The sequence below is a fragment of the Mesocricetus auratus genome, unplaced genomic scaffold (genome assembly GCF_017639785.1).
Source record: "Mesocricetus auratus isolate SY011 unplaced genomic scaffold, BCM_Maur_2.0 Super-Scaffold_100676, whole genome shotgun sequence".
NCBI classification, from domain to species: Eukaryota; Metazoa; Chordata; class Mammalia; order Rodentia; family Cricetidae; genus Mesocricetus; species Mesocricetus auratus.
In genome coordinates this window covers 3923473-3937850 of record NW_024429266.1, presented here as the reverse complement: position 1 = coordinate 3937850, position 14378 = coordinate 3923473, and the positions used below count along the sequence as shown (strand labels likewise).

The window sequence follows — 14378 nt, the reverse complement described above, 5'->3', positions numbered from 1 at the left end:
ATTCCAGTGTGGCCATCGCTCATGACTTCCTGTCCCACTTCTGACTGCTGAATTGGAAACAGCACAGTCAGGGCCAGGGGTGATGTGAACCAGCACACCTCAGGATGGCTGGCCTGGGCCATGTTCATAACAGTAAATAAAGATGCTATAAAAAAATCTTAGGAGGTAAAAGAAAAAAAGCATGGGACTCTTATTGTGAAATGGTGCCTCTTTACTCTATCAAAGACTTTGCTCAAACAGTGGGGTTCCCAGAACATTTGAAGTAGAATTTAGTTTCTAAAAAGTAAGATTAATCCACAGTTAAGTAATGAAAAGTTGTCTGGCCGTCTTCTCTAAGTTCCTTGTGGTTGGTAGCTGGAGCATCTGGAAGTGTCTCTCTGCAAAACATAGAGCTCCTGGGCAGGCTTCCCACACCTAGCAAAGCTGTGTGCTCTTTTTACAAACACACAAAAAAAACTGGCATTCTAGTTCACTGCTGCTTACACTGTTTCAGGAAAGGCGGGGAGGGTCTGGCCCACCAAAACAACACTGACATCTGAGCACATGTATAGTTAGGTATGAGTTGTGGAATATTCCTTCACACTGTGTGAAGATGCTTCCCTGTGATTGGTTTCATTAAAACCTAAACAGCCAATAGCTGGGTAGGATTTTCAGGGAAGAAGGGCGGAGTCGCAAGGAGACACCAGGACTCAGAGGAAGCAGCCTGGGTTGTACAGAGTAAAGGTAATAAAGCCTCGAGGCAGAAAGTAAGTTAATAGAAATGGGTTGGTTAAGTTGCAAGAGCAAGTTAGAAACAAGCCGAAGCTATAGGTGGAGCTTTCATAATAAGTCCTCAGGCTATTTGGGAGCTGGTTGACAGAGCAGAAAAATCCACCTACAGGTCTGGCCCCAGGCGATCCCCAGATCCTGACACCTGTGTCAAGGCAAAGATGTCAGGCACCCAAGGATCTAGACGCCGGGTCAGAAATAGAAGGATTTCTACCCTGCCTCTCGTTATCACGGCCCCAAAGGCCTGCAGACCTGGTCCCCCTATTTTCCCTTGTACTTTCCACTGCCTGCTCTGCAGTCAGTCATCTGGGGCAATGGCCATCGTGAATGGGTCAGAAAAAGCAGAGAGAGGACCCTATAAGGGCCACGATGAGGACCAGGCATGTGTGGCAGCTTTTCTATCAGTATGGGAAAGTGATATGCAGAATACATGCAAATTTGTCCCTCAGGATGACGCTTAGCCGGGCTCATTGGGAAGGCTCGTCCTAGATAGATGTGAGAGCCACTCTAACTTCGGGACACCTGGAAGTTTGGTGATGAGCAAGTGACAACTGAAAGTCAGCCCCTGGGGCCTGGGGCCATGTAGGAAGGTGTCTGTGCCCCTCGGCCACCACCAACAACCCGTATGGAGTCTCATTTTGGAGGTCAGCAGCAATACCCAATAGCCTCTCTCTGGGGACACCACGGTCTCCTGAGGAGGAGTCAGAACTCCACGGGGAAGGTGCCACATAGGAAGGTGATGACCCATGAGGCAGAAACCGAGTTGCTAATCAAGTAATTGCTCCTAATAAACAGGGCTGGAGAGTGTCGGTGTTGTCTGATCCCTTCGGGAGAGGCATAATCACGCTTGCCTACGGTGAAGGATCCTTGCTTCCTGAAGTTCTCAAAGTTGGGGAGTAACAAGCAGAACGAAAGCCAACATGCCAGGGGCCCTCTGCAGTCAACCGGAGGGGAAAAGCACACTGACGCCGGCCCCCATCTGACTCCTGTGCCTGTAAAACACCACAAGTCATCCATGGCCATCGCCTTTGTCTCCATGACCGTGCTGCTTCTGAGGGACCTGCTGAACTGAACTAACCCTGACGATAAACAACCCGAGGACACGGAGGAAGCCAGAAACACACCTTGACCAAACCCTCGGGCTCCTCGGTACGCTTTCAGTTCTAGCTGAGACAGGGGCCCACAGCAGAGCCAGAACCCCCTGTGTATACTACTGGGTGGAGTCACCTGCCTGGGTCGCTGGGAACCAGAGGCACACACAGTTGGGTCTCTTGAGATCACGCGAGGTCAGGGATGAGGTAAAACAAGTGAGAGAAGGAAGAAAGGGAAGGCTGGGAGGAGTAGCAGGCTTTCTTGTCAGACTATTCACCAGCTCAGAAACAATGGCCCAGAGACTTGTTAATTATGAAAGCTTGGCCTTAGCTTAGGCTTTCTCCCAACTAACTCTTGTTAATCTACATTCCACCACATGGTTCTGTTACCTCTCTTCTATACTGGATGGCCGACTTCTTCAGTCGCTAGGTGAAATCACATGCCTAGATTCCTCCCTCCTCCCAGTCTCTCTCTGTGTGTCCACAAGTCCTGCCTGTTCTCTCCTGCCTAGCTATTGGCCATTGGACTCTTAATTAAACCAGTCAGAGGGCACCTTAGGCAGAGACACAGCTTTACAAGGAACACAAATATCTTGCAACATTTCCCCCCTTTTAGCTAAATAAAAAGGAAAGGGTTTAACTCTAACACAGTAAAACTAAGATCAGTTATCAAGAATTACATTTGCAATGTCCAGTCCCTATCTTGATGACTCCAAAGTTTTTTACCTAAACCACTTTCTATCATAACTTGCATTACCATCCTAAAAATATCTTTTTAGACCTTAAAACATCTTCTCAGATGAACAATTTAAGCTTTTATGTCTTTCAGCTTTATAAACCTTACATCTCTTTTGTAAGTTTTACTTTTTAATTTGGTAACAAAGAAAACAGTATAACTATCTAGTCTTCAACTCCATCAGAGACCCAAGAAGGAAATAATATTACCTGAGTAAACAGGAAGTGCAGAGCAAGCAACTTCCAAAACTATAGGAATGACAGAGACATCTGGCTGCCTGGACAGTCACCCAAGTTTCCTCTGCAATGTTGGGGTATCCATCTTTGACCTACAGGACTAGAATATCTGACAGACTTACTATGAGGCAGGAATTTTTAAAGGACTGCCCTACCTTGTCTTGGTGAAGTTCAGCAGTCACTTTCTTTTGTGTCCTGCTTGTCCAATTTGGACAGCATACCATCAGCAATCAGGGCAAGGGCAGTTTCTTGCCCAGTGGCTAACTTTGCCACAATAAAAGCAAACTCCATAAGGAGGTTCTTCAATGCCCATCATCCCTTTCTGAAGTAAACTGGTGCTGCCAGGAGCAGACGTGTCTCACGAAAAGCCTTGGGTTATTAAAGCATTTTAAATGCCATATTCTGTAGATCTCTGAGGTGTTTGAAGACCACTTATCTATTTAAAATATCTCTGTATGACCTTGAAAACATACCTAACATGACTCTGTTTGATTATTGTAAATGACTAACTACTAAGCTGCCTTTATTATCCTAAAAAGCTTCCAAGAACTAAAACTTTGAGTTGTACAGGCACAATAGCTTAAACAAGAAACATATATAGCCTAACAAAAATAACCTTAAATCTGTATCTGTATACAAAAAATCCATACCAATGTAAAATATATTTAACACTAGTAGTTGCTCCTTTAGTTTAAAAGTAGATTCAATGATCTACCCCTTTATCCTATCGTTTCTAAGGAGGGGAGGGGGGAAAAAGAAAGCTAACCGCGTAGGAAAAGAAGGGAACAAAGATAATCAAGAATTGGGGGAAAAGAGGGAAGGAACAGAAAGAAGAGATGACGCCAAGGAAGGCAGAGAAAAGGGCGGGGAAGGGGAAGAGAGAAGTGACAGGCTCCCAGCGGACCAACCATACCCCTCCGTTTGAGGGACAAGCCCTGGCCATTCTGGTCACGGTTGGCATGTGTGCTGCAAGCTCTCTCCCAAGGATGCCCTCCAACGTCCTCCAACCTTAGAGGGCTTTGGACAACAAGCTGGTGAAAGACAAGCCGCCAGGCTTGCAATGGCCATGCCCATCCCTTGTCTGGGGTGCTCAGCCCCTAGCCGAAAGGATACTGTAGCGTCTTCATGTAATTCTGGATGGCCTGGAGCCAGTCTGGGATCGTCATGGACAGCCTGTAGTTGGGGACCTGGGGAATTGAAGGCTACGGAGAGATAGAGAGAGGGGGGCCCCTGTTATTGAGAGGTTGATTGAGCACAGCTCCGGGAGCAGGCATGAGAGGGAGCTGCTCCTGGGAGCAGACACACACTTGGTATAGTCACCAGTAGCCGCGGCACTTACCCCACAGCATCCCCCTCCTAAGAGAGCTGGTCCACCGTTGAACAGCCCTCTAAGCCCCCTCCAAACATACTCCACTCTGGACCATGGTTCTGTACAGCCCCCCAACACTGAGTGTAACACTGTTTGCCTTCTCTATGGGAACATAGCTGCCTTCTTGAGGCCAGCGGCTGGCCCAGGGTGGGGTCCCAAGGTGCTTCACTGATCCCTACATTTTTGTCACACGGCCCATCCTGCAAAAATGGCTAACAGTGACCCCATTATATGTGCTCCCTCCTTGAACATCGTTGACACAGGACACGAGGCAGATGGCATCCAAGATAGGCAGCAGAATGGTGATCAGCCATGGGCACCATTTCTCAACACCCACACCTCACATGCCCACAGTTTCCCTTCCTGAGCCCTTTTCCTGAGTGCAAAAAAAAAAAAAAAAAAAAAAAAACCAAGGAAGGCCGTCCTCTTGCCGACTCTCCCCAGGTAAGCGCTGTGTCTTGGCCTCATGTGGCATCCTCATGGCAGCCCAGCCAACTCCTTCCCCAAGTGTCTACAGTCAGCACTCAACCAAACCACTGCTGTGACACAAGGACGCCAGTCAGGTTTGTTTATCCCCACTGACTCCATTTTCCCCACGTCTGCAGTGGGCTGTGTCACTGGTGATTAAGAAACCTGGTCCCTATGAGTGCAGGATTAAGGGAGGAGGCTCCCCTGGATGTTAGCTTCTTCAAAAGAAGTAAAAAGAGGGCTGGAGAGATGGCTCAGAGGTTAAGAGCACTTGACTGCTCTTCCAGAGGTCCTGAGTTCAATTCCCAGCAACCACATGGTGGCTCACAGCCATCTGTAATGAGATCTGGCGCCCTCTTCTGGCATGTGCATCATCCATACATGGAGGCAGGATGTTGTATTCATAATAAATAAATAAAGTAAAAAGAGTGGGAGGAGAGATTAGTCTCATCCTTAGAGAAAGCAGGGCCAGCTTTGCAAATGGAAGGAGAATCTGCTAGTAAAGCAGGAAGTCAATAGACTGAGGACAGACTGGCTGGGCAGCAGAGCCAGACATCATCTAAGGGGTTCCTGGCTCTCCAGGCACACGCTCCGCCCCACCGTGCGCGTTGAGAGACGGGCATGGTGCTCTGAGCATGGGGTAGGCAGGCGGCTCCTTCCCTGCTTGTGCAACATTTACTGCAAGCATTCCCTGATGATAGTTTCCTCTCAGTGCCTGTGCTCAGCCTTGGCGTTGAGACATTCTAAATCCACAGAAACCGTCCCTTCAGCTGAAAGGGAAGCAGTCACACTTGGTACATGTAAGCCAAGGCGCTGTGTGTTTGAGCAAGAGCATGGCTGTGTGGGCCCATACCACACACACACACACACACACACACACACACACACACACACACACACACACACACACACACAGGCCCAACTGTTCTACAAGTCACATTTTCTCTCCAACACCTCAACTCAAACTCCTTGTCTGGGAGAGCCACTTTGGAGGGCAAAAGGTTCCAACTCGAACATTTGTTCCCATGACTCAATTTGCCACCCCCCCAAACACACACACGCTCCCGCAGAAACAGTTTCTCACACACAAACTCACACGTGAATTCTCTGTCCAACACTAGCAAGTGTTGAGACTCCTTGTTTTTTATCACAGCACGCCCACACGTCTACCAAACCTACGTAACAACAAAGCAGAGGTTTCAGAGAGAGGCGAGAAGAGAAGGGAGGCTGAAGAAGAGACCCTTCCCGTGTTGTAGCCGTAACCACTAGGCCAGGTACAGAGCAGGAAACCTGGGAGCAGAGGGGGAAGGGAGACGGAGATCCCATCACAGAGCCAGGAAGCTGGGGATGTGGGACAGAGAGCCCGGAGCCCATGGCTTTGCTCAGAGCCCTCTTTGGGAGCTGACCAGAGTTATTTCTACCCCTCCTCCAGCCCCTGGAGCCCATAGAGCAGGGTGTGAAGCAGGACTCAGAAGGCAGCTGGGCCTCAGAATAGCAGCCAATGGCGCCCAAGGGATTTAGCAAACAGCTGTACAGTTGCCTCAGCTGGCTGTGGCCACATTTGCTCCCAAGTAGGAGGACAAATGTTAAGCCCTCCCCCACGAGGGCTGGGGCAGGGCTGTGGTGGGGAGAGCAGAGGCACTCGGTGGCAGGTATCATCACCTGAAGTCAGGTGAGCCGGCTGCGGCTCAGCCTGGGGCAGCTTCAAACAGCACCTTAGGCAGCCAATGTTCCTGCTGGATCTGGAGTAGAATCAGGAAGGACCCCTGAGGTGTAATGATCAAATGTACATGATGGTTCAAGTCCCCACAAGAGGACCCCTAGAGCCTCCCCTTGAGGCTCCTCATCTGCCCTGGTGGCTCTATGAAAAGCCAGCAGGGGCGGGGCAGCACATGGGGCATCCATCGGTAACACGGTCTCCAGAGCTGGACCAGAGGGGCTCAGAATCAACACGGACCGTAGTCCCTAGACCCACGACCCTGAGGTCTCGCTTCCTGAGAAGGTCTTCCTGCCCCATAGGGGATAAGAACATAACTCCACTGTCAAGTTCAACACATGCTGGTGAGGAGGTGGTGTCCTTCATCCGTGGAGACTCCACAGCGATAAGAAAGCTCACTGGGCTCTGAGGAAAAGCGGGGCCAGCCCAGGGCCTGTGGATGGACAGAATACATAAAAGTCCATCCCAACACAGACAGATGCTAGTGGGCTTTCAAAACCAGGCACTTCCTGGGGACACCCTGAAATGTGCACGAACCCTGAAGTACGCCAACCTCAAAACAGCCAATGCTGGGCCAGGGAGGCAGCTCAGCAGGAGGCCTTGGCCACCAAGCCTGAATTCAATGCCCGAAACCCACAGGTGGGAAGAGACCCACACCTCTCTGACCTCCAAATGTGCGTCTTGGTGTGTACGTGCATGTATACACACGCGCTCGCGCGCGCGCGCGCGCGGACACACACACACACACACACACACACAAAGACAGTTCTAAAGGCACACTCTGTGTAGTTCTTCATGCGTGAAGTTCCTAGAGTGGTCAGCTTCACTGACAAAATGCAGAGTGGTTGCCAGGGAGGAAGCCCTGGGAAGTTGGCATTTAGTGCGCATGCTTCAGAGGAAAATGAAAGGCTTTGGAGATGAGAGGGGGCGATGGGGGCACAACCATGCGCATGTCCTCTATGTCACTGAACTTTCTGTGGCTGTGACAAAGGTCCTGAGGCAATTAGCTTGTAAAGAACAAGGGTTGATTCTGTCTCACAGTTTCAGAGTTTTCAGTTCATGTCACTTGTACCCATAGCTTTGGACCCGCAGCGTACTCTGGAGCGAGCATGTGGTAGAGGAGGTCTGTTCACCTCATGGAATCCAAGAAATGACACAGGGAGGGGGAGGTCACACTCCCTAGTGACCTAAATCCTTCCTACTAGGCCTCACCTCACAGCATCCTCGGCTGGGGACAAGCCTTCAACAGGTACACCTTTGGGGGCATCGAGAATCCAAACAGCAGAAGCCACGCACTTCAAAATGGTTAAAAGATAGGTCCTGTGTCATGTATCTTACCACGATAAACAAACAAGGTCACAAAAAGTGGTTCGCTAAAGGAGAAATGTAAATGATGACTCTCCAAAAACCAGTTACGCTCACCAATAAACAAATTAAAGCCTCGTGAAATGTCATCCTCCTTCCTGTCAGTTGCCATGCCCTGAAAGGCAGACCCAGTGCTGGCCAGGAAGCCCTGGGACATTTCAAGGACTTGGAAAAGAGGGGTGTGGGGCAGGCAGGGAAGGATAATGAGGACTGCAGGCAAGACTCTGGCAGCCGGCCTCTCCACTTCCTTCTTGCCAAACGAGAGAGCCAACAGAAGGCAGGAGGGAGGGCTGCAGGTGAGCACAGGTGTGTGAGCACAGGTGTGTGAGCACAGGTGTGTGCCTGGCCAGAAGAAGTGTGAGCACAGGTGTGTGAGCACAGGTGTGTGCCTGGCCAGAAGAAGTGTGTGAGCGCTGGTGTGTGAGCACAGGTGTGTGCCTGGCCAGAAGAAGTGTGAGCACAGGTGTGTGAGCACAGGTGTGTGCCTGGCCAGAAGAAGTGTGTGAGCGCTGGTGTGTGAGCACAGGTGTGTGCCTGGCCAGAAGAAGTGTGAGCACAGGTGTGTGAGCACAGGTGTGTGCCTGGCCGAGAACAAGTGTGAGCGCTGGTGTGTGAGCACAGGTGTGTGAGCACAGGTGTGTGAGCACAGGTGTGTGAGCACAGGTGTGTGAGCACAGGTGTGTGCCTGGCCAGAAGAAGTGTGAGCACAGGTGTGTGAGCACAGGTGTGTGCCTGGCTGTGAAGAAGCTAAGGGGAAGCCAGGTAGACAGCAAGAGGCCCCAGCCTGAGCAACCTTGAGCAAGAGCGAGGAGAAACCAAAGCATTTTCTCTTGCTGCACAGGCAGCAGGGACCTCCTGGGAACCGGGGAGAAGTAGCATGGAACATCATAATCCCAGGATGGCCCCGGGCTCCTGCATCAAAGGAGCCAGCCTAGGGTCCTCGAGTCACACCTTGTGAAGATCCAGACAGACAGTTCTGAATCCGGGCCACAGAACGGAGGAATCGTCCTGGGAGCACAGGGCTCGGGGACACAGCCTGCAGGAGTTTCAAATCCCTGCTCGCACTTCAGATCTCAGCCCCCCGCTAATGTGAATTCTTTCCAAATTTGGAATGACTGTGAAAATGAGACACACGGGGGGGGGCTGGGAAAAAAACAGAAAAAGCAAGTGGTCTTTCCGGCTGAGCTGCCCTGGTGTCTGGCCTCCGCAGACTGGGGCCCTGGGCACCAGGACACACGAGGGCCACACCGAGAAGGACCAGTTGCTCCTCTGCACCTGCCACTCTCTGTAACTCTCTGCCCATTCCGTGTCACCCGAATGACACCATCTTTTCTTAAATTACCCCAGCAGAAGCCTAGCCAAGTGCTCACTTGGTCTCAGCAACCACACGTGTAGAAAAGAATGCAGTCACAATTCGGAGAGAGGGTCTCAAGTGGTGCCCCACCCCCACTCCACCCTCCCCCACCCCTGCTCCTAGGAGAAGATACCCAGGCCTTCAGGCAGAACTTATTATGCTCCTTAACAGAACACCCTGTAGTTGAAGGACTTGTCATCCTTGCCTCACAGACCCTGGGAACTTGCTCCAGATACCGTCGCGACTTGCTCACAATCCAGTGATGAAGTAGTTGGTCTCACCCAAACTCAGACACCCCTCAGCACTGTCCCAACACCCACCTTTGGTACAAATTCCTCACCGCATGGTGTTTGGCTAGAGAAGAAAAACTTGGCCCCGGGAGAGGCTGCCAAGCCCTGGAGTTGGAGGGGAATGGCCTCTGGCAGAACAGCTTGAGACTTCCATGCCTGGGCCTGGGCAGGAGCCAGGGCTCGGGGGCTATTGAAGCCAGGAGATGCCATGATGGAGTTGGGGGTGGAGAGCCCAACTTATTAAGATTCAGTGCTCACTTGGAAGGTGACTGGAGGTCCAAGAGAGTCAAGGCCCAGCCTCAACAAGAGTGAATTCGAGACTAACCTAGGCTACAAAAGAACCTCTCAAGAAACAAATATGCAATATAGGAAAATGAAATCTTAGGCTCTTAACTCAAGTTCAGAAGACCCAAGCATCACCAGGGGGTGGTGGGACATGCCTGTAAGCCCAGAAACCAGAACCTTGAGGCAAGAGGATAATCTTGAGGTTGGCCTCAAATGCAATCAAGACCCTGTCCACGAACAGGGAGGGGACAGGAGAGACTGCTCTGTGGCGAAGAGCAGTGGCTGCTCTTGCAGAAGACTGGGCTTAGTCCCCAGCACCCACACGGTGACTCCCACCTGCTGTAGCTCCAGTTCCAGAGGCTCGCACACCAGCCCATGGTGCACAGACACACGCGCCAGCAAAAACACCCGTACACAGAAAATAAATAGCAAAAAAGGCAAACAGACAAACAGCAAAAACAGATCTAAAGCAGGTCATGGCCTGGGGAGTCTCGAGGCTCTTGGGTTACAGTGAGAATACAATATGATACATACAATACACATACGAGGTACAGGAACATTCTCCTCTCTTTTGAAACAGGATCCCACTGCACACCCAGGGGCCCAAGGTGGCCTGGAACGTGTCATTCTTTTGCCTCTCCCTCCTGAGACGATAGGACCTCATCACCATGCCTGACTGGAACATTCTTTTATAAAAAAAAAAAAGGAAGCATTCAGCCATAATGCTGGGAGCATCGCCTCAGCAACACCTGGGAAAGTGCATCGCGTCTGTGTTCATGTTTGCCACCAGCTGAGGTCCAGAAAGAGCAGACTGATGTGGGGGGAAAAGGAGAATGAAGAAGAAGAAGAGAAAACGAGGAAGAGGAAGATGAGGGATGAAGGAGAAAAAGAAGGAAGAGGGGGCCATAGAGAACATGGAGAACAGAGGTGGAGTGCCCCCGTCTTGTACTAATGCCCTGTCAGGAGGTCTTGAGTGAGAGTCATCTTCAGCAACACTAAGATCCTCACTCATCCACACAGAGAAGGGCTCCCTCCCGCACATAGACTTGGGGTAAGGATGAAGGCATAGTGAAGGAGATGCAGGAACCAGAAAGCCAGCCCTGACAGTGGCACCCAGCCTCTGCTCCCTCTGGCCAACTCTTCCATGTTTAAGGGCTGGTGGATCAGGGTAAGCAGAGAAAGATGAACTCGGAGCCTGGGCTGTCTGTGTTCAAGAGCAGGGATCGTTACTGCTGTTGCTCGGGCAGACAAGCTGCTATTTGGACAGAGAGAACTCCCTGCTAGCAGAGTAATAAAACACCATGGAGTAGGAAGCAGACAGTCTCCCCCCCCCCCACATCTCCCGGGGAGCGCACAGCCTTTGGGTCTGCAGTCATGCATGCTCAGGCTAGGGACTGACTTCGACATGGCTCTGGGGTCTCAGGTATGGATTCCTGCATCTTCCCTGGATTCTTCTCGCAAACACGGTCCCTAGGGTCCAGGGAGCCATCTCCATATGGCATGCCAGGCTTTTACCTAGCTTGCATTTTGCTATTTTATATAACAGGACACTCCCACCAGGGGACATCTTCCCTCTGTAACCATATCCTTGGCCACCAAGCTCAGTCGCTGGCTGGCTGTCCTCCAGAGTGAAAAGAGAGCGTCACTTGGCCTCTTCCTTTAACCAGGGAGACTAATTCATCCCATGTTCTGGAAAGTCCCTTTTAATCAACAGCCAAGCGCACTTCCCTTTTCTCCCCCTTGGCGCCGGATAAGCTGGGAAGAGGCAGTGCAATGTTTTCTGCAAGTTCCAGAGGTAAAAGTCACCGTCGTTAAAAAAAAGAAAAAAGAAAGAAAGAAGGAAAGAAAGAAAGAAAGAAAATTGGCAAAAAGTCTATAGATGATTCAGCCGAGGAGTCTGCCTGGCTGACTACAAGTTCATTCATAGCTCCATAAATCATTTGCTAGGGGAGCAGGGGAGGAGCAACACACTCCACGGAGGGCAGGCGGGGTAGACGCGGGGTTCTATGCTTTTGTGGAGTGGCTGGTGTTGACCTGGTGACACTAGCTTTTGATGGAGATGATGTTACAGGGGCTCCGTTCATAATGGATTTTTGACTCACCCTAACCTTACAGGGCAAAGCCAGCATCCCCTGGTTTGCCCCTTGTGGCAGCAGAACAGGGAGGCAGGACTCAGTGGCTGGACATGAGGTCGCTTCTCCCTGTGCTTCACTGGCTGAGCGGGTCCCCATCCCGCCCATCCGGACCATCCCGCCTTCTCCCAGCCCCGCCACTGACCTTAGCCAGAAAGGCAGCGTTTCTGATGGCACCCACCATCTCTCCCCCTTTGGGATGGATCTTGGCAACATGCAGCCACATCCGCTCCCAGGTGTGGCTGTCGATCGGGAAGCCACTCTTGTTCACGTGGAACAGCACCCCGCCGTCTTTGTCCTCCTCCTCCGAGCCCCCGCTGGTGGCGAGGCTTACCGGGCGCGCGTGGCTACTTCGGGACCGGGTGCCTTTGGCGCCTTTGGGGTGGGGGCAGCGATGAGTGTCCGCCGCGGAGCCGGTCATGGTGAGGGGCACGTGGAGAGGGACTTGGGCGTGCCGGGAATCAGAGTCCCGTGGGGGTGGCCTTCATCTCTTGCGGCTGCAGGACGGGCTAAGGAAACTCCCCGCTCACCGGCCGGGCCTGAAAGCAGTGAAAACAGCACACACTGCGGCTCAGGAGACAGGCAAGGGGGCTCCCGCCCACCCCCTGCCTCGCTGCCCCAGACCCACCCCCTTAGGACTAACGCAAGCCTCTAGCCTGGAGGATTACCTAGCAAGGCGGCTGGAAAGGCGCCACGAAAACTCACGCCCAGCTGCACCCGGAGATGGGGAGGCATGCAAGGAACACGGGGCGTAGAGGGGACAGAGTAGGAAGAAGCAAGACAGCTGTGTAGCAAGAAGACACGGGGTCCCCTCCAGGCTTCGCTCATCCCCAGGTCCCCAGATGTGGTGGATTGCCACCGACCCGCAGCAAGCTAGCACGTGAGCACCCGGAGCCGGCGCGAGGGCGCCGCAGCAACCTCTGCTTGCTAAGGCCTGGCGTCTTCCCGGAAGCCCCCCAAACCCTGGCGCGCGAGGGGCGGCTCCAGCCGGGGTTCCCGGGCAAGCGCAGCGCCGCCCCATTCCCGCGGGTCCCGCGCGGACACCTTGAGTGGCAGCTGCGGGCAGTCAGGGCGCGCGCGGGGCACACGGACCCACCTCGGGCCAGCCGGCCTCATTGCTGCAGAGGGCTGCTGGAGCTGCGTCGGCTGTCGCCTCATTCCATGTCCCATTCTCGAATGTTATTCTGTGACATATAACCGAGTCACCCGGGCAGCCGCCGATGTTCTGGAGGCATCCATTGGACACCGCAACAAAGAGGGGCGGGTCCCGGGCCCGGGGACTCTACAAGCCGGAGCTGTGCAGCTCTGTGATTGGCTCCAGTGTCCCTAGGCGGGAGGGGATCCGAGTAAGGGAAGCTGGGCTGCCACGCGAAATCCGATGCTGCGGTGTCCTGGGAGCCCCGCCGCGCTGGAGCGGCCATCCAGGAACTAAGGTCCAGTTTCCGCAGGACGGAGGCGCAGCAGCGAAGACACCTCGAGATGAGACTCGGAGGTAGAGCTGGTCTTGACATTGGTGCTGCATTCGCCCAGGAGCTGGGCGCAGTGACCCAACCCCTACACAGGGCTCTGGGTGACTCAGGAAATGCTCCACATTAATACTTAGCAAAATCCTCCATTCCAAGTTTCTCTCCAGGTTAACCAGTGGATACAGCCTTACATCTTCTGTTACTAGTCACGGATAACAAGGTCCGGCAATCCAAGCTGCTATAAGACACAAGAGGCCAGTGAGGCCCCTTTTGCCTCAGCTACTGGTTTGTGGAGGGATGCTTGAAGCCAAGGAATGGCCCTCCCTCAGTTCCCACTAAAACACTACACTTTTCTTTTCCTCCTCCTCCTCCTTTTGTTTTTTGAGACAAGTTCCCACAACACCCAGGCTGGCCTCAAACTTGCTACTTAAAGGGTGACGTTGAACTCCTGGTCCTGTCTCCACCTTTCAAACGCTGGAATTACAAGTACTTTACAAGTCCCATTCGTGTATCCTGGGGCTGGTACCCAAGGCTATGCTAGGCAACAAATGAACTACCTCCTCGGTCCTGAAATACCTTTTTCTGTGTGTGTGTGTGTGTGTGTGTGTGTGTGTGTGTGTGTGTGTGTACACGTGTAGATCAGAGGACAATATACTGGTGTCCATTCTCTCCTTACAACATGTAGGCTCCAGGGATCAAACTCAGGTCCTCAGGCTTAGGGGCAAGCCAACACCCATTGAACTAGTTCACCAGCACAAATATTTTTAAATGATAGTATCCTGCTTCCTCCTTCCCTTCTTCCCCATCCCCCTTACTCCTTATTCTCTTTCTTCTTCCTTTGTGAGGAAGAATGACAAGGGAAGTTCTAAAAGCCACAGACTACTGACCCCGGGGCTCAGGAAGTCTACATTTGCCTCTTGCTGAGCTGTGAAACCCAGGACACACGGTTTGTGCGCTCTGGACCTTCCAGCCTCTTTCTGAAAGGGGGAAATCAGACCCCCTCCCGCTACGTTCTGACTCTCAGGTCTTGTGATTACAAACTGCTTTCCTGAACTCCTAGGAAACTGGTTACGAATTGGTAGACAGCAGCGTAGCTTCCAG

The 14378-nt window shown here is 52.2% G+C and overlaps 1 protein-coding gene and 1 long non-coding RNA gene across 9 annotated transcripts in view; one reads left to right on the top strand and one right to left on the bottom strand.

Moving 5' to 3' along the window:
* The window catches only part of Vash2 (vasohibin 2), a 42653-nt gene extending 29595 nt beyond the window's left edge, over nt 1-13058 (bottom strand). For 6 of the 8 annotated variants that reach the window (XR_002385591.2, XR_005873769.1, XR_005873766.1 and 3 more), the window contains exons 1-3: nt 12908-13058; nt 11957-12350; nt 3945-4033 (exon numbers count right to left, since the gene is read on the bottom strand). Coding sequence is in view for 1 of the 8 variants with exons in the window: in XM_021234596.2 (XP_021090255.1) it covers nt 3945-4033; nt 11957-12232 (365 nt within the window). In the remaining 7 variants the exon portion in view is untranslated. Of the gene's footprint in view, nt 1-3944; nt 4034-11956; nt 12351-12479; nt 12747-12855 lie in introns of those variants that run through there. The other 2 variants (XR_005873767.1, XR_005873768.1) reach the window with 2 other exon arrangements.
* Nucleotides 13010-13636, top strand: LOC121136706. Its single transcript, XR_005873771.1, has 2 exons — nt 13010-13303; nt 13434-13636. It is a non-coding gene; the product is annotated as an uncharacterized LOC121136706 (long non-coding RNA).
* Nucleotides 13637-14378: the final 742 nt, after the last annotated feature.